The sequence below is a fragment of the Salminus brasiliensis genome, chromosome 6 (assembly GCF_030463535.1).
Source record: "Salminus brasiliensis chromosome 6, fSalBra1.hap2, whole genome shotgun sequence".
In the NCBI taxonomy this organism is placed as follows: Eukaryota; Metazoa; Chordata; class Actinopteri; order Characiformes; family Bryconidae; genus Salminus; species Salminus brasiliensis.
Window position 1 is genome coordinate 13772907 of NC_132883.1, and position 19948 is coordinate 13792854.

At 41.4% G+C, this 19948-nt stretch overlaps 3 protein-coding genes across 3 annotated transcripts; 1 reads left to right on the top strand and 2 right to left on the bottom strand.

Annotated features, from left to right (window-relative positions):
• Nucleotides 1-440: 440 nt before the first annotated feature.
• Nucleotides 441-5293, bottom strand: tmem9 (transmembrane protein 9). Its single transcript, XM_072680891.1, has 6 exons — nt 5189-5293; nt 4625-4728; nt 4403-4494; nt 3343-3451; nt 3118-3249; nt 441-2946 (listed from the first exon to the last, which is right to left on the bottom strand). The coding sequence occupies exons 2-6, from the start codon at nt 4715-4717 to the stop codon at nt 2806-2808; spliced, it is 567 nt and encodes a 188-aa protein (XP_072536992.1). The 5' UTR covers nt 4718-4728; nt 5189-5293; the 3' UTR covers nt 441-2805.
• A 1198-nt stretch (nt 5294-6491) lies between these two features.
• LOC140556819 (zinc finger BED domain-containing protein 4-like) lies at nt 6492-11511 on the bottom strand. The gene is made up of 4 exons (XM_072680893.1): nt 11241-11511; nt 8629-9665; nt 7172-7488; nt 6492-7047 (listed from the first exon to the last, which is right to left on the bottom strand). Exons 1-4 carry the CDS (start codon nt 11481-11483, stop codon nt 6680-6682), a joined length of 1965 nt encoding a protein of 654 aa, XP_072536994.1. The 5' UTR covers nt 11484-11511; the 3' UTR covers nt 6492-6679.
• Nucleotides 11512-12753: 1242 nt separating this feature from the next.
• suv39h1b (SUV39H1 histone lysine methyltransferase b) lies at nt 12754-19913 on the top strand. The gene is made up of 6 exons (XM_072681723.1): nt 12754-12772; nt 15085-15260; nt 15726-16379; nt 17250-17396; nt 18203-18332; nt 18767-19913. The coding sequence occupies exons 1-6, from the start codon at nt 12754-12756 to the stop codon at nt 18898-18900; spliced, it is 1260 nt and encodes a 419-aa protein (XP_072537824.1). The 3' UTR covers nt 18901-19913.
• Nucleotides 19914-19948: the final 35 nt, after the last annotated feature.

The window sequence follows — 19948 nt, forward strand, 5'->3', positions numbered from 1 at the left end:
CTTAAAGATGTGCAGGTTGGTGTTTCAGGTGCTTAAAGATGTGCTGGTTGCTGTGCTGACTGCTTAAAGATGTGCTGGTTGCTGTGCTGACTGCTTAACGATGTGCTGGTTGCTGTGCTGACTGTTTAAAGATGTGCAGGTTGGTGTTTCAGCTGCTTAAAGATGTGCTGGTTGCTGTGCTGACTGCTTAAAGATGTGATGGTTGCTGTGCTGATTTCTTGAAGATGTGCTGGTTGCTGTGCTGATTTCTTGAAGATGTGCTGGTTGCTGTGCTGACTGCTTAAAGGCCTTAAATATCAATCTAGTAGATAAAATCCATCCAGTAGATGAAATCCTGCTTTATGGAATACCTCCCTAAATCCCACCAGTCTGGCGTAAAGGCATCCATCTCAGATTAACAAATCAATACAAACAGTAAGGAACATAAACAGGACTATAAATGTTTACCACACTGCATTTATTTTATTCATCAGTGTAAGCATAGTAATACACAAGCGGTCGAAGACGGAGTTGCATGTCTCACATATCAAAAAAAGCAGAGATTGTTCACAGACAGTGAGATGCCAATCACCTTTTAATATGATAAGCAGCCAAGTATCATGTCTCAAAACCAGCAAAGAAAAACTATACAATTAAATAAACAAATACAGACATACATAAATACTTCATTTGAGGTACAAAGCCAGCATTGTAGCTCCACTGCACAGCACCATGGAGCAGGAAAAGTGCAACCAGTGTCAGAACATGAGTAAAAGAGTCATGATAAGGGGTCAGCTTGAGGGAACCTGCTATTACCCTCCCTATTTCTTAGTCATTCAAGTTACTGTTGAATATTAATTACAACACGAAGCATAAGTGTGGTGCAAAATGAGGGGCCACTGCCAGCCCTACAGTTAAACACCTTTGGACTTTTGGAAAAAGAGGAGAACTACTTTAATAACAGGGGGTCGGTTTCCCAGGTAGGGGTTTAAGCTAGTTTTCAGTCACACTTTATATTAAGTGGCTAATAACTGTGTAGTTACAGCAGGAACACAACAGTGAACACACCACCAGTAGTCACTGTTGCTCTGAGTGACTGTTCATTTGTAACTGCATATTCATTTGAGACACTTCATAGGGTTTGTTTTTCCCTGTGGAGGATGCAGTTTGTTCCCCTCACTTTCCAGCATTAGGCAGCACAGATGTGTTTTAAAATGTTGAGCAGCAGCAGAACAGTAGAAATTAAATTAACCCATTTTATGATTTTTACAAGGAAAAGTAGCCAAATGATTTTTAATTACTGTTTATTCAGAGTATTAAGAGAGGTGTGATGCCACATCTGTCACACATCCCACTCGGTATGCAGAAAAAACACCAAACTGCTAAGTGTAGCTAATAAGAAATAATGGAAGTCAATGAATGACCAAATGTTCTCAGGTGTTGAGGATGTTGAATTTCATGCTTACATTAAGCAGTTTTTAATTACTCAGCTTACCCTTCCCACTGAAAGCAGGTTTTATCAATAAAGTGTATCTTTATTACCTTGTAGTCCAGTGTTCAGTGTGGTCAATCATAAGGATAACTGAAACAGCTAAAAATAAATAAATAAATAAATAAATAAAACCCAGCACTTTCTGTCAGTGTTATGTTTTCTGGCAGGTGGGACCTGATTTCAGATTATCGCTGAATAATAATACAATCTTGCAAACCTTAAAACCCAGTAACTGGATTAATCAGTAAATAACTTCAATCTCGCCTTGCAAACAACAGTGGTTCCTAGCTTTCCCCCTACTGGTAGAACTTAGGAACAACTCAGCCAGTTTGCATTGCTCTGCATGTTGTTACCGATTAGAAATCCTTCGGGCGTACTAGTCCACAGAGCTGAAGGAGTTAAGAAGATCAGCGGTAAATAACAACAAGAGTTTTGACTAAAGTCTACATTTGACAAGTCTTCCATTCCATATTTAACTAATCTGTAGGGGTGTGACGGGATGCATATTTGTACTGAACCATCACGATACGAGCGCCACGGTCCGGTGCGGGCGGATGCACGGAAAATACATGCTATGCACTTAAATATAGAAATTTTACAAGCGAGCACTCCCTCCTCTCCCTCTCCTCCTTCTCGCTCTCCCCCTTACTGCTGCATGTAGAGTGTGGCTCATATGCAATCATTCTTTGCAATCATTTCTTTCTTTGGAAAATGTGCAAGTTTTTCCAACATACCAACCATTTCTTCTTATTTCAACTCATGAAGTCATGGTGGATTGGACAAGGACAGTGTGTAGGTATTGTTGGATAGCGGTAGTGTGAGTGTGTGTAAGAGGAGAGGCTGTCTGTTCAAAATCAAGGGCTAATCTCATGTTTTTTGTATTTCTTTGGGTAGCTTTTTTTAAACAAACTTCTGTGACTTCTGTGTAGCGTTACACCCCTACTAATCCACTACATTCAATTGCTAAATCTGTTGACACGCTTACAAAGAAAGGGTGAGAATGTAAAAACTGTAGTGTTCCCCAGAATTGTACTGTCTTGCTTTACAGTCCTCTTTTCACAGCTATACAGCCTACAAATTATAACATTGCAGCCACTACAAGCAAATGTTCAGGTTAAATAGCTTAACTTAATAATTTCACTGCCAGTATAAATACCAGCGGGTCCTCTTTGGTGGTGCAGTCGCTATATTCTTTTTAGCACATTTCTTCAATCAGCAGAACACTATGCAAACAGCCTCAGTAAGCTCATGGTACCTGAACACGGCCCCACTGATTAAAACAAAGAAATAAACCCACTATGTTCAGCGATCACCTTCCCTCGGCCTCTGAGAGCTTAGCTGAGAAGTTTGTGACGGTCAAACACAGTCTTGCGCTGCTCCTGAACCTGCTTCTTCCAGCGCTGCTGAGCCCCCTCCACTCGCTCCAGCACTGTGTTCCCTCGGCCCTGAGGCCCGCTCACATGAGGCCTTGCATCCTGTAGAGGGAGACAGAGCACAAAAGTAAGACCTCTGCAATCTTAAACATATCCTCCCTCTGGCTATTCTTTTAAGACCTGCACTGCCCACGATATTCATATTGACATTACAATCCGTTTGACATTTTCCTGTGGGGAAGCAGGGTTAGCTACAGGCATGTGTGCATGTACCTCAGTATCCTCTTCATTCTGCAGTGGCTGCGTGTAGGGGTCGTGTCTGCGGATCAGCGGATCCACCAAAAGCAAAAACAGCATGTACAGCAGAAGAGAACCGACCACAGACAGGTAGATGATTATGGTCACCTGGAAAAGACGGTGAAGAATACAGTGCAGTGGAATAAGGTATAACGAAAGTCACGAGTCATCACCAGTGCCAGATCAGTGAAACGTACATACCTTGATAGTGTTGCTGCTACGTTCCTCATACTTGCACTCACAGAGTAGACAATAAGCCTCCACATCATGACCAGGGACTGGCATGGGTTCCACTACATGCAGACAGTTACTGTAAACACAAGCAATAACAAAACCATCAGAATTAATAATACGCATATCTCTAAAGCAGCAATGCTCCTTTATATCCAACAATAGGCTGGTGGGGTGCAGTATCCTGTTCCTACTCATCTGTAGTAACACACTGATACTGATAACTGGTACAAACACTGAACCCAGATGTGCAAATGTACATACACGCACAGCTTGTCTGATCTCTGTGGACACATACTGCAAATAGGACTCTCTGGAGCACATTAACAAAAACCTACTGGCACCATGCCTAATGCCAGGGGAGGGCTAGAGGTGTATAAAGACCCCAGCATTGAGCTGTGAAGCAGTAGAACTGTGTTCTCTAGAATGATTGTGATCCATCCAATGCTTTTCGGATGAGTTAGGGATAAGGTGAGTGGTGATCATTCAATATCCTGACCTTATTAGCACTCCTGAGGCTGAATATCTCACAGCAATGCTCCAAAATCTGGTACAAAGCCTTCCCTGGACAGTAAAGGCAGTCACGCCAACAAAATCAAGGGGATTAATATGATGCTTGTCCTCCTTTGCTGCACCAATAGCACCTATATTCATCTGAGAGAGCTTTACACTAGATGTTGGAACACTGCGCTGAAGATTTTACAGCACACGACCACAAATACATTAGTTCTGGATCAGAAATACCACACTAACACATCTCATATGTAACGGGTGGAGCTCCAGCAGTCTAGAGAATGCAGTTCCATTGCTTCACTCCCCTGCTGAAGGGATGTATGCGCCTGAGGCTGATGCTGATGCTGATGCTTTGCACTGGTCATGGTGATGGAGTTGCCATCCATCCTGTATCTGGAAGCTAAAGACATTTTCCGTATGCACCTTAAAATGACCTGAAATCTTTCATTAGAAGGGTGTCTGGACAGGGATGTACAATAGTCCACAGTGGCTGCTAGCTAAATAAAACAGAACTTACCAGTCCTTTTGGGAAGCATTCCTGTTGTAGATGTTGCCACTGATATTACGGTAGGGAGGGCAGATGCACTTGCAACGCACATCTTCAAAGCTCTGTGATAATTTGAGGAGGAGCAGTAATAATTAATAAGTAATACTGAGGACACTAAGGTTGCGATTCCTTCAATGTTCACATGCAATGGGGGAGAAATTAAGAAGGCGATTTAGATCCCAGTTAACTTACTTTATTAGCGAGGGCATGAGACACGACCTCACAGAGAACCAAAACCAGCAGGACAAGTGCTGGGACTCCGAGTCCTCGAATACTGCTTAGCATTATGGTCACTTCTGCAACACAGTCAACACATAAGGGGAGAAAATCATGCACTGGTAATTCACTAGTTTAGCTAGACTAGCTAGTGCTCATTATTTGCGTATATGAGTTTATGCAGCTTGGTAGAGAGACATGTTTGCAGTTGCATGTTTAGTAACGGAGCTTCTCTCAAATTTAGATGTCAACCTGACCAAGAAGTTAAAACGACGTTTGCTAGCTACATGATTTGGTGGTTAAAATGTTAACATAACGTAAACTACGACTGCAGTAGCGAGCTGACTAGTGCTAGTGCTACGCTCTCTGTGGCTGATCGCTTCCATAGGTACTAGCTAGCTACCTCCATCACTCCCTCCATCACTCCCTCCCTACGCAGCAGAAATAAAGTCAGCGCCCCACCGCACAGAGACAATCTCCCACCATGCAGAACTTTATGCATTTTATACAAAACATCATAACTGAATAATAACCACTCACCTTTTGACTTGTTGGCTAGCTAAGTCAACCTAAATCATGCCTCGGACCTGGGCAGTGATGAAGAAGCACCGTCACTAGAACTTTAACTTTAGATTTCAAAATAAAAGTCCTTCCCCGTCCAATGGCCGCTTTGGGGCGCATCCATGATTAAAAAAATAATAAAAATAAATAAATAAATAAATAACGTTTGTTTGGACTGAATGAGTGAGTGAGTGTAGCGTTAAAATTAAATTGCTGTGTAAGGATGAGGGACTGGTTATTTTTTCTTTTATAGTATGTTCAACATGCGATTTGAATATATTATTTTTAATGAACAGCATAAAATGGGTTTTCAATCATTGAGCCCCTTTGTCATGGTTCAGCTTCATAAGACATTTTTAAAACACTTTCTTTCACTGCAGTGTGAATGCCTAATTCCTGTGAAATGTAATTAAGGAGCGTTACGTGAAGCGTACACGTTTGCATGCTTTCCGTGGGGTCCGCTATAGCTTATGCGCCACAACTTTCATGGCACAAGCCTTTTTTTAATTAACCAATCACCGATTACGTCCTCATTGCGTACGAATACTAGCCAGTTTTTAAGTATATAGTATAGAGAAAGTGTCGAAGTTGAGTATCCTCAAAAATCCAAGATATGCAGAATCAGTCATTGTTTGAGTGTGGTTACAATGAACACTTATCCCACAATGCTATGTGAGACGAAAGAGAGGAGCTGCCCACTTCTGGAACAACAATTAGGAAAAGAAAATTGAGGATAAAGCTGCAAGTGGCGGTGGAGAACGTGCAGTGGTGAATGTTAGCATATTAACACTCCTTCATTTCCTGTTAGTTCGTTAATATTTTGTGTACTATTCTGCCAGACTCGTAATATTAAGAGTAGTATGTAATCTAAACCTTAATGTATTAGTGTGTAGTATGCATTTGGGACACTGGCTGTTGCATAGTGTCTGTCCATGGAGTTCACCCAGTTACCATGTGCACAATGCAGCGAGTGAAACCTCAACGCAACGTCTGCAGTTCTTTGTTTTCTCTGCAATTACATCACATTGTTTGCTAAAGCCAGGCAAATGTTGACTCCATAAGACGTATGCTGAGGCTTGGCGTGTCAGAATGCGGAGGTGGAAAGAAGACTAAAATATTCTACTATTCTAAAAATACAAAGATCAATTTTCATACAAGCTTACTCAACTTTTACTGATATTTAAATCCATTAAATTACTGGTGTAAAAAACTAAATCTACAAGTTAAATTTAAAAACGTGGCTAATTTAAAATGTACTCAGAGTTATGATGACCATGGGATATACATTTTAAATAAGTCATTTTTAATTAAAAGGAACATCTTTACCAATTGTACAAAGTGCAATAACGAAAAATGACAGCACACGACATTTCAACCATCTAGTGCAGACCATGGCATAAACTGTGGACCATCCTTCTTTTCTCATCTATAAATCAAAACGGGTCATGGTCACAGTTTGTGTGTCCATCTTTAGAGCATTACTCTTTCATACTTCCTATTAAGTTTGAGCAGCAGTTGGTTTTCAAAGTCAGTAGAGTTCATCCACTCTCGCTTTGCAGCGAACAGTGGTCCAACGCAGCTGAAGAGACGTTCACAGGCGGCTGAGGCCGGCAGGCCAGTGTTGAGTCTGAGAGAGAGTTTTTTGATTTGTGGAAAGGAGTTCAGCAGAGCCAGTTTGTCTGAGACACAGGCAAGATACCCATCCAGCTCCTCTGTACCTCGTGACCTCCTGGACTTCATTGAGGAGAAGAAATCTTCTTCATCTGATGAATGTTGACTGACTTGCTCCACTCCAGCCTCATCCATCTGGTCAAGGTGCTGTCTCACATAGACCAGACCTGTTGAGTGACAAACACACACACACACTCACACATTCTGTATACATCTGATAATTAAGCAGAACTGGGATTAATAATTAATAACTAATTACATACAGCATGATATTTAATAATGAAACCATACCTGCTTCTATGATATCAGCCCTCTCAGTCCAGGTGGTCTTGAACTGTGGCAGAAGGATTGCTGCAGCAATCAGTTCAGGGTCTTCAATCATCCCACCAAAGCGCTTTTGAACACCATCCTGAATGGCTCTGATGAGTGGCAGACACATTTTGGAGGACGTCTTCAGTCTGCTGAGTTTTGCTTGTAGCTGGAAGATCACTGGCAGGAGCCACCCCATGTGTGTACTGGTCTCAGACTGGAGGATGTTTAAGGCCCTCACCACAGGCTTCATCACAGTGCAGTACTCAGTCAGGAAAGCAATTTTAGCTGGACTCAGCCTGTGTGACATACAGCGTATGTATACAACTCTTAGCAAAACATGCAGCAGGAATAGGTGTGGAATGTGTAGGCAAGTATTTTGACAATCTTATATAGGAGCACTCGAAATTACTGAACCTACATTGCAAATTAGGTTTATCACCACATTCAACATTCACATTCTACTTTTAATAATGATTGCAGTCTCAGAATTATTCAACCCCTTCGTGCCAAGAGTATTTAGTGCTCAGTATGGCATTCTTTTGTTATTATGACCTGCTGCATCTTGGATGCATGGCCAGACACTAGCTTCTGGAATTGTTCCTTAGAAATCTTAGCAGATTCCTCATGGGCATTGGTCTCCAGTTCACAAATATTCTTGGGTTTGCGTGCTGCAACTGCCTTCTTTAAATCCCACCAACCTTTTTTTTTTTTCTAAGGGGGTCAATTCAACAGACTATGATGGCCACTCCAGAATCTTTCAGGACTTTTTCTGAAACCAAGCCTTGGTGGACTTTGAGGTGTGCTTGGGCTAATTGTTTTGTTGGAAGGGCCAGCGATGCCCAAATTTCAGCTTCATTACAGAAGGCAAGATGAGGTTTGATCTTTGATTGAATCCATCTTGCCCTACATATGCTGCAGGTTTCCAGTGCCAGAGGAAGCAAAGCAGAGCATCACCGAGCCACCATGCTTCACTGTATGCAGGGTATTTTGCTTCATGCTTCCTCCTCCAGACATATTGCTGATTCATTGGCCTGGAAAGGTCCAATTTTCAGTCCTGGGAGATTCTGGCGTGGCCGTCACAGTTGCCTGACTTGGAATGATTTTAAGAAGGCGGTTGCAGTACGCAAGCCCAAGCATACTGGTGAAGACTGGGCAATGGTTCCTCAGGTACACTGCCAGCAGCAGGTCAAACGAAAGAATCTCTACTAAGCACTAGAGATGCTTTTCATAAGGGGGTTGTATAATTCTAAGGCTGCAGTGGTCATTAAAAGTGGTGTTTTGTGTTGAATGTGGAGAAGCACTTGTTCTATTAGTTGTGTTGAGCTATTTAAAATTGGTCTTAGATTTTTGCAAACAGCTGAAAGATTGTAAATGGTGCTAATGAACCTGGTTATTCACATTTTATATTTTAGAAACAGAAATGAAAATTAACTCACATTTTCACTCGGAGTTCTTCACAGACATTCCTGATCACATCCTCCCCCTCCTCTTGTATGATCCGTAGGATTCTCTCCACAGCCACGTATGTCGAGTTCCATAGACTTTGACTTGGCCGGATGAGCTGGAGCTTCCGTTTATCTTCCACAATTTCTGCTGCCATATATGACAGACCTGACCTGTTCCAGATTGCTTGGCATTTCTCAAAGGCTGCATGTGACAGCCGCTTGTATGCGTCATTCTTCTCTACTGCCATGGCAGCATCTGTTGTAGCAACCAAGTTTAACAGGTGGCATGCACATCTTTGATGTGGAGCAAGCTGGTACTCAAGACTGCCATCTTGTTCTAGGATGCCGAATGTGTCCAGGTAGTCAGCTTTGGGCTCTTCAGAAAAGTCTTGGTCTGACTCGGATTCCTCAAACTGGCTTTGCTCACCAAACACACCAAATTCCTTAATGAAGTTTGAGCCGCTGTCTGTTGTGGTTTTTACCACTTTACCCCCTATTCTGTATTGACAATAAATGTCATTAAGGGCACCTGCAAGGACATCAAAGTTGTGGGACCCTTTTAACCTCTGGCAAGCAAGTGCAGCGGATCTCCTCTTCAAGTTTTCCTCATCTAGCCAATGGGCTGTGACTCCTACGTAACTTTGCTGGTATGCTGTCCAACAATCCACAGTGGTGGCAACATAGCTGACTTTACTGAGGTGCAACATCAAAGTCCTCTTCATCTGGCTGACAGCTCCCTCTATTCTGTTCTGGAGAGTGGGTCTGTTGATGACCTTGCATTGAGGATTCAGTGTCAGTAAAAGTTCTTTAAAATCAGGTTGTTCAACCACAGAAAATGGATGAAACCCCTCACAAATGAATTTAATTAGGAGCTTGTCAACCTTCGCCTGTGACACATGTCTGTTTGCACCCACTGCCATCAAGTGACTTATTTTTGCTTGCTTGCTTGGGCTTCCTGGTGGTTCCAGGGGTCGCTTCCGTGTTGCTACAAAGTCGCTGAAGGCTTTCAGCTTTGATGGATGTTTCCTCTGTGAACAAAATGTGTTCATCAGTTGTGTTCATTGAACTGAATTTAAAACATGTATATTCAGTGATAAGGTCAATTACACACATATGTTGACCCCATTTACAACTGGTTACTTCATGCGTCTTGAGTATCAGGATTATATCTGGATCAGGCCAGGCCACATCAAGATGCAAGTATAAACACACCCAAGATATAGTTAAACCAGATAAAAATCTGATTACTCAAACCATTTCAGGAGACGTGTTTGAGCCACGTTACAGCAGCGTAAATGTATTCGTATCTCTAAGACGTTCGCAACCCCCAAAACCCCTCCCAGTACATCTGAAATAGCAGTAGTAGTAGTAATTGCCACACAGCGAGTGAAGTTGCCTATCCTCTCACATAGCAATCAGCATAGTGTGACTTCAGCCTCACTAGCATTTTACCAGCAAGTGTAAATACACATGGCTAAAATCTTATCAGGATAATCCAGATACTAGTCACATGAAGTGACCAGGTATAAACAGGGCTTTTGTCTATCACATTTCCTAATGCACAATTCTTGTTCACAGAGGTCCTGTTTACACCTGGTCACTTTGCCCTTCTTAAATGTCAGGATTGTATCCGGATACACTTAAATATGAGAGTGTAAACGCACCCAGGAGGCATTTAAACCAGATACAAATCTGATCATTCAGGTCGGAAGTGGTCTTGGAGGCGCATTTGACTACCAAGTGTAAAATGGTGTCAGATGCCTGAATATATGAACAGTACTATTAAAAATAGTAGGTTATATGAGGGACTTACACCTAGTCAGTGTATTTACTGCAGTAGACCTCCCCGTTTGGAGGAACAGAGAGAGATACACTGCTGAGCACAGGAACAGCATCACAGCAAGAAGTCTCACTATATGCTGTGTTGTTGTTCCAGGGCTCAGCAGTGTAACTCTGTGGTTCTGTCAGTGCACCACGCTCTGCTCCTGCACACTTACGAGTGCTGAGCACTGTCTCCTACTAGTTAAACACACAGACTGGGCATAAGGACCTCACTCAACCAGTCACACTACCATTCACACAGTTGAATATGACTCTATTAACATTCAAATAGGTGGTAACTTTCCATAGACCAATTATGGACATGGAGTGAAGTACCAGTTGATGTGTGAATTTAGCTGCTCTACAGATCTGAACAGGCTGCAGTCAGCAATTCAAATGAACATCATTTCTGTTTGTCCTCAACAAATTGATGTTTAGCATTATTTTACAGGCTTTGTTAGCTAGATAGACCAGGTACTGTTCGTGTATCGATTTGGCTTGCAGTCTCAGTTATTGATGACGTCAGCAGATCGTTAGCATCATCAATAACTAGTTACCAGCAGGTTGGTTGAAAGACAGACAGACAGATGGATGGATAGACAGACAGATAAAATAGCAGAATATGAGAAAATAAATGCACAATAAATAATAATCATAAAAAAGAGGTAGCTAAAGTAAAGCAAAGGAAACTTTATCCACATAGTGCCAAACATTAGCTAGCATGTCTTCTTGGTTAATATGTACAAAACCTGTCCCTAAACTGTGGTAGTTGTGTAACTTACCTGTACATGCTTGCGCAGGTTTGATGTGGAGTTTTTATAAGCTGCCAGTTCGGTCGCTCTGGGCAAACACAGCTTACACTGCATTATAAAACTGTTGCCATTCTTGCACTTGAAACCGAAATGGTCCCTTAAATATGGCCAGGGGTTCCCTTCATTTCCTTCGAGCTCAACTTCAAGAGACTTGGACAGGATTTTGCTTCCAGCCGGGTCTGCAGCACTGGAGGCTCCCTGATCTATCTCCATCTTCTCTGGGATTTTAGGGCCCGTTTGTTATCCTGATTCTTCTTCTTCTTTCGGGATACTGGCGTTCGGCAGAACAACTACAGGTGCATTACCGCCACCCACTGGCCTGGACAGTGAAGTAAGACTTCGGGATTTAGTGAACTGCAGTGAAAACCCGTGAGGAGGAGGAGAGGATAATCATCAACAGATGATCCTTATAGAACAGTCTGTTCACTCGGTGAACATCTGTACAACACCACTAGACACACAAGACCAGGCTCCTATCTGTATGAATGGGGAGAGACCTAAATACTTCTACATGTCAAATTACAGGTCAAATACTATATATATATATATATATATATATATATCAAAAACTTGAATGAATAATTTGTATTATTTACATCGATGATGCTTCCGGATTCTTCTGGCTACTGCGCTTGCGCAGATCTCCACAAAGCTACGTTCGCGGTGTGACCAGCAAACAGATTGGCTACTTTTGTTGAGGGGCGGGACTTCACCCGTAAACAGACGCCATGTTGAGCCTCACTAGCACGCATATTCATATTTTACTCAGTGACCCGTCTCCGGCGATTTGTAATAGATGTGATTTTTAATGTAGCGAGGTACTGCACTTCAAACCAAACATACTGAAGTAAAAGTAAAAAACAAAAGTACACAAAAATACTTTATTACAGTAACGAGTAATGTAATTCATATGTAATTAATTACTTTCTACGCCTTAAAATGAACACTATTCATCTTATTTTCTAACTGAAGTATCTTTGTTTTTTTTTAATCTATTTTTTATATCTATTTAAACACAATTATTGCTATCACTACTAATAAAAAGGTCGTTGCTAGCAATAAATGCCTCCATCATTAAAAATAAAATGAAACTACAAATTTGCTCTGTGGCTTGATTTTACAGAAGGGATCAAAAATCTAGCACTAATTCATATTGGTTTGTGGAAGTCTGCTCTTTTGAGTGTCTGTTTAAATTTGTTGTATACTAATTCAAATGTAAAATTAAAACCACAGTGAAACTTTAATAAACAATGTGTAATGTAAACTGTAATATCCCGTGCGTATCTATTCCTAAAATGCTACGTTTGCATTACTAAATATTAAACTATAATCTGCAAGTACGACTTTTACCAACACGTCTTACGTCATACACGTACGCTCTGGAGAGACTGTTTCTATTGGCTGTTTGAGCTGTCGATCACACACCTCTGGGTCCAATCGCCAAGAGACTTTTCAATATCACATTTTTGGCGGTAGTAGGAAGATGGCGGAAAATTTGAAAGGTAAGAATTCGCGGTGCTTAACCTCTTTAAACGTAGGATTCACATGGTTATACATTTACTAGTCAAGAGTACCGGCGATCCGACGTATTCGGTTTCGACAGCTTAGGAAATGTAAGGGAGGTCTTTGCCAAGATGCGTCTGAAGCGCAGTAATCGCTGCTAGCTAAATGAACGTTGTTGGCGGTGTGTTGTTTTTGGGGGGAGAAGCGTTAGCGCCAAACGAAGCTTAACAGAGTTGCGCCGGGCCCAGGCCTGTACCTCACACAGTCCGAGAGTAACCCCCCACCCCCTATAGAAACCCACTACGCTGGGTTAAACGGTGGCCAGTAGATAAGCCCACCGGACTAACGATAAGTTCGCTCACTAACAGTTCAACGGCGTCCTCTCCATTGCCTGTTAGCCCGCTAGCTCGTACTGGTGTTGGAGTTGGAGAAGCCGCCGCCTGAACAGCGGACCACTCCTCTTTCCCCGTTTAAAATACCCGAGAAAAGTCGGAAAGACAGAAGACAGAGATAGTTTGTGGTGTGGTCAGAAAAGGCAGCCTTTTACACCCTGTTCGGGCTTTTAACTCCCTGCTACTGTGCTCTGCGTCGAGGGCCAGACATCGTGTAGCAGTGAGCTGTTAGTCCTCCGTCCCGCCACACAGCGAGCGAACCGCCAGGGTGTAGCTAACCGGGCTGTGGGGGTTTGGGCTGTTGTTTATTATCTGTGAAGAGTCTGCAGGTATCTTATCATAGGATTGCAGGACTAAAGGGCTCTATATAGTATCAGAGGAGTTTCTTAAGGATCTTAAGCTACTGAAATCAGTGGTTCTAAATGGATCCATGGGACCTTTATAAACCTTGCTTTTGTGGTTCTCTTTTTATGGCTGGGATCTTCCTGTAACTTTATACAACGGGTTCTCCACGCTTTTGGACCAGGCAAAGAACCATTTAAGCATTCATGTGGTAGAAATGCACGACGATATTAGATTGATGAAAAAATTGAGACTTTCATAGCCTGGAGCTTTTTTAAACTACGTTGTTAAAATAACTTGGCTAATACATTTATTTTACATTTCGTTGTAATGCTACTCCAGGTAGATATACTTACAGTATACGTTTAATAAATGTGTGTCCCAATTGTCCCATCAGCGCTTTCCTGTTTTACTGTATATGCAATCATTGCCTTTAGTGAAGACGTTTTATTCATGATCAGGCTTTATGGCTGTGTCTGTATATTTGCATTTACTATATACATTTATATTTACATTTTTGATGTGTGTGTGTATAAGAAATATATAAAATACACACCGATCAGCCATTGCAATGACGCCACCTCTTTGTTTCTACACTCATTGTCCCTTGTATCAGCTTCACATACCATTCAAGCACCCCATAGGAGACTGCAGTCCACTCTGCATACTTTGTTAGCGTTTTTAACCCTGTTCCTGAATAGTCAGGACCCCACAGGACCACCACAGAGCAGCAATTATTTGAGTGGTGGGTCATGTTCAGCAATGCAGTGAATCTGTGTGTTGAGCTGGTATGAGTGGATCAGACACTCTGTCCACTCTGTTAGACCCCCTGTTTGGTTGGTCCACCATGTAGATGTAAAGTCAGAGACAGAAGATTGCAGATTGTGTTGTCATCCTCCAGTCCTTCATTAGTGACTCTGAGGTGTTTAGAAACTCCAGCAGCACTGTTGTCTGATCCACTCGTACTAGCGCCATTTCAGTGTCACTGCAGGACTGAGATTGACCCACCACCCAAATACTGCCTGCTCTGTGGGGTCCTGAGCATTTAAGAACAGGATGAAAGAAGGCTAACAAGGTATGCAGAGAAACAGATGTACTATGGTCTGTAATTATAGAACTATATGGTAAGTGAGACTGATCAGTGTAGAAACAAGGAAGTGGTTTTATTGATATAACAAAGTACAGGAATTTTCTCTAGAAGTCAGTGATCTAACATCACAATAATAATAATGCACTCAGTGTTTCCAAGATTAGAGTAAAGTAAATGATATTGGGCATTGTCTGCCTCTGGTAGACGTCATGGAAAATGAGCTTCAAGCTGCAAAAAAGTTGTAACATTTAATTAAATAAATGACGTTGCACGTCCTGCAATGTGACTCTTGCGCACATCCACGTTGCAATGCCGATGCCCTACATTCTGGGGCTCCTTTAAGAGACTGTCAGCTGCTTTCCAACAGAAAAAAAACATGTAAAACTGTACACTGTTCTTCTCAAATGTTGACCAGCCTAAAGCGATTGACTAACATGCACATGATATTCTTCATATACACGTTAATCTCCGTCTCTCATCTGTGAAGAGTGCAAGGTGGCATGTCTGGCTCCTCTAAACAAGTTGGAGGTGATTTGCAGAGAGGAGGGTGCCATCTGCAGAGGCCTGGGAGTCACCAAGACCAATTTGTGTGATTATGAGGTGGAATACCTTTGTAACTACAAACGTGTCGTTCACAAACTTGGGAAAACAGAGGAAGTGCAGGTAAGAGTATCATCCCATTTGGTAGACAGAGAGTTGCTCTTTTTGATGTTTCTCTTGTCTGTCTTCTCATGGCTGGTTCACCTTGATGTAATTTGTTTTTGGTTAGATAGTTAGATTAGTGTTACCTGTTAAGGTGTTTACTGTCGCAACCTGATATTTCAGTCTATTAAGAATCTGCAGTGTCCAGTTTTTACTGTATTTCTGGTCTAATCGTTTTAGATTTGTATTGAATTATGTTTTGTAATTAGCTAATCTCTGAGCTCTCAGTTGTGGGAGGTTTATTTGAATTAGTGGTAATGTAACAATCCTAAAAATGGACATAATCCATATATACCATATAATCAAATGAAATTTGTACTGAGCAAGTCAAATTTCTTGAAAACAGATAAGATAAATCCAGCTCAAATAGTCCTGAAGTCTCAGATGTCTAAAATTCTTCCACCTTTTTTTTTGTCTCCCTCTCAGGAGTTGTATTTGGTGAAATGGAAGGGCTACCCAGAATCAATGAACACGTGGGAGCCCCGGAAGAACCTCAAGTGCACAGATCTGCTCTACCACTTCTGGGAGGACATGATGCGAGAACTTCTGAGACTAAAGAAACGCACCGTCCCTAAGAAACTGGACGCTTCCATCGTCTCTCATCTTATCCAGCGGGCAAAGCTCAGGCAGACCCTTAAACTGTGGGAGAATCACCTTAACAGCCTGGGTCCTGACAAAGGCTGCATCTATGTGGAAAATGTGGTAGATCTGGAGGGCCCTCCAAAGAACTTCACCTATATTAATGACTATAAGGTGGGTGAGGGGATCTCTCTGAACGAAGTGGCCGTTGGTTGCGAGTGTACAGACTGTCTGGACAATCCCGTGGACGGCTGCTGTGCTGGAGCCTCACAGCACAAGTTTGCCTACAACGATTGTGGACAAGTGCGCGTTCGGCCAGGGCTGCCTATATACGAGTGCAACAAGAGGTGCCGCTGCGGGCCGGAATGCCACAACAGAGTGGTTCAGAAGGGTATTCAATATTCACTATGCATTTTTAGGACAGACGATGGCAGAGGCTGGGGGGTACGGACCATGGAGCGCATCCGTAAGAACACCTTCGTTATGGAATATGTAGGAGAGGTAAGGTGGCATTAGAGATGCCTACAGTGGCATTAAAAGTTTGTAAACCCTAGGTCAAAATATCTGTTGATGTCAGCTAAGAGTCTTCCAGTTCTTATGTGAGGGATTTTACAAAAGGCTTTTCCATGATGGTCATACACTGATCAGCCATAATCTTAGAACCACCTGCCTAATGTTGAGTAGGTCTCCCTTATGATGCCACAACATATCTGACCAATTAAGGCATGGACTCCACAAGATCTCTGAAGGAGTCATGTGGTATCTGGCCCCAATACTAATGTTGGCAGCAGAACCTTTAAGTCCGAGAACTGGAGGTGGGGCTTTCGTGGATCACGTTAATGAGCCTTAAGTGCCATTGACCCTGTTAAGGGTTCACATGTTGTCCTTGTCCTTCCTGTTAATGCTTCATCTTCTTAAAGTCTTTATCTGCTTTGTGGGCATTGGGTATTTCACTTGTGTATAGTGCTTGGCAGTTAGGAAAGTTAGGAAAGCTTAAATCTCTTGGGGTGCCGAGACTTGTTCACAGCGCTCCTGGCTTTGTACGAATTTAGAATGCGGGGTGTACTAAATGTAGTTATTCACTGTAGCAGAATTTTGACCAGGGATGCCCAACCATTTGCATGCCACAGTTTAAGCTCTCTTACATGTTGAGTACTTGTAAGTACATATATATATATATATAGCATATATATATATAGCTATTTACGTCTGCTGTTGAGTTTTAATCAGTTTTATTCCATTGCTGTAGCTTCTTTTACACTTATTTGCTTGTTTATTGTCCCTCAACTGCACCATTGGTAATGTCATTGTCTTTAATGTGCTGTAAATGGTCTCTTGGATAGTGCCTAACTGATCAACTTTGTCATTCAGATCATCACAACAGAGGAAGCAGAGAGGAGGGGTCATGTGTATGATAAAGAGGGAACCACCTACCTGTTTGATCTGGACTACGTTGATGACGAGTATACAGTGGACGCTGCCCACTACGGCAACATTTCCCACTTCGTCAATCACAGCGTAAGTATGCTTAGATAGCGTATTCCCCTTTATGAAAAGCTTGTTGGCAAGTATTTAGATGGGATAAGGATGATGTATTGACCTTACAGGGTTATTAATTATCAAAAGTAATATTATAGATTGTAATCATATTAATCCAATCAATAATAAAGGCTTGGTGTCCTCTAAAATAGGTACACACAGTTTGCAGTTTGTGGGAGTTCTCCAGCTTTCTAAATGTGGTGTATGTGATGATTGATGTGCTATGGTGTCTGAATATGCTCCTAGTTTTCTTGAAATGGCTGAAGAGTAAGAATTGTCTGCTGTATGCATGTATTATTAGGTATTATTAATTCAAACCTATGGACAGTTTGAATAGGCCTGTAACCCTTTAATAATTCAGGCATAGTAAATAGTGAAATTGATAGAGGCCTGTTTGTGATCAGTGCCAGGATCACAGTTTTGGTTATAAAGATCGATTTTCTGGTGTTTTATTTTATTAATGTAATATGTTTTGTTTAACTAGACTTATTGTAATGAGTGGTTTGGATTTAAAATAGCTTAATGTGGCCACTTTTATGACATTAAGCACATCGGCACACCTAGCAAAAGCATTTTGGGACTAGATCCTGGGTGGGACAGAGGTCATTACTTTAACACCTATATAATATACAATAACAGACTATATTTTGAGTCTAAATGTATTTTAGTGTTTTTATTTATTTATTTTTTAATGCTCTTGTCCATCATATTTGCAACAGCAGAATCCTCTCCGCCATCTTACATTTTATTTGAAGATTTACCCTCTGTCCTTTTTTCTTCTGCAGTGCGATCCAAACCTTCAGGTGTATAATGTGTTCATAGAAAACCTGGATGAGAGGCTACCTCGTATAGCTTTCTTCGCCACTCGTGCCATCAAGGCAGGGGAGGAGCTTACCTTTGACTACAAAATGCAGCGTGAGTATTGGCCCCTTTTATGTTCATAGAGTTTGAGAGAGACCACCAGTGATCTCCTGCTCCAGGGTTGGTGAATGAAAGGAATTTGCTTAAAAAAACTTTCATTTACCATGACTGGAATCTCCCTGTCTTTGAAAATACAGCTTGAAACAGAAACAATATCAAAAACCAGTGCTACAGCATGATCCATAAGCGAAACCAAAAAAATCCACATCTTTAAGAAACTGGCAAACACACAGGGTCTAACTCCGCTGTGCATTAAAAATACAGTGTCTAAAACTTGTCTAATAATTCTGGATTATGATGACAATAGTGTAAAGGTACTGGTGTTACTGTTGGGATGCTATAGAGTTAACCAGTTAGCTGAGAGCCAAAAATACACATTTCTAAACTAGGAAATGACCTTTACCCCTTTTTTTGTCCTTTCTCTCTAGTGGACCCTGTAGATGCAGAGAGCACAAGGATGGACTCTAATTTCAGTTTGACGGGACTCCCGGGTTCTCCCAAGAAGCGGATGCGTATTGAGTGCAAATGTGGAGTGGCAACATGTCGAAAGTATCTCTTTTAAAAAAACAACTGAGGGCTATAAGTTTCTGTCATGCCAAATAGTCCTTAGAAATTGAGATCTGTCATGTAATCTATCTGATAATGGTGAAGAAGTATCTTGTTACATTTTACTATTGAGCCTCCATACCATCATAGTATTTTAGGCTCATGTGGCATGATGCCCCTAAGACCATGTTTCACCACATTGTGAAAGTGTACAGTTCTTTTGTAAATGTTCTTTTTTTTGTTGTTTTTCGTTCAACAACAGTCAAATGTACCATTGTCTAATTGGAAAGGGATTATGCGTTTTCTTTTTCGTTTCTTTTTTTTCACGAAGTTTCAAAGTTTGGGTATTTTTGTAAGATGGCTTTTAATCTTTTTTTAATCAAACAATTACAATGATTTGTACAACTTACTTGAAGTCGAGAAAGTCGTTTTATCTGAATGCTGATTACACCTAGTCTTCTTGGTTTTGCCTAGGTGTAATCTGTCTGGAACACAGACCTAAAGACATGTGCAGCTTCGATTCCAGTAAGCATCCATTAGGGGGCAAAACTGTACTGTGAATGCTATGGCTTAAAACAGAATGATAAATCACACAGGAACAAAAATTGATCATGTATGGTCTTGAATGCTAGATTTGTGTCATTTGGTATAGCTCTATGGTGTATTGTCTGAAAATTGACATTGTAAAGTGTACCCCTGAAAAAATAGCTTTGTATTCTGTTCATCACCCAAATAGTGATTTTCCTGTTTAGTACAGCAGCCAATAAAGCAAGGAACCAACCAAACGAAACCTGGCGTTAAATGTACTTCACGTGTGGCAAGAGGATATTATTTTTATTTTTCCTGCCCTTTTGCTGCAACAGCTTGTGTCCAATCTGCCATAGAACATCCTGTTTCTGTTTGAGCTGACAAATGTCTTTGTAAAAATTCCAAATCGAGGCCTCTCATACTTATGTACATGTATTTCAATGTAATGTTAAAAAGGCCTTAATCAGGCATTACTGAATTGAACAGAGCATCGTAAATGTACCTGATTAGGCCTTTAACCCAATTAAGGAGGCATA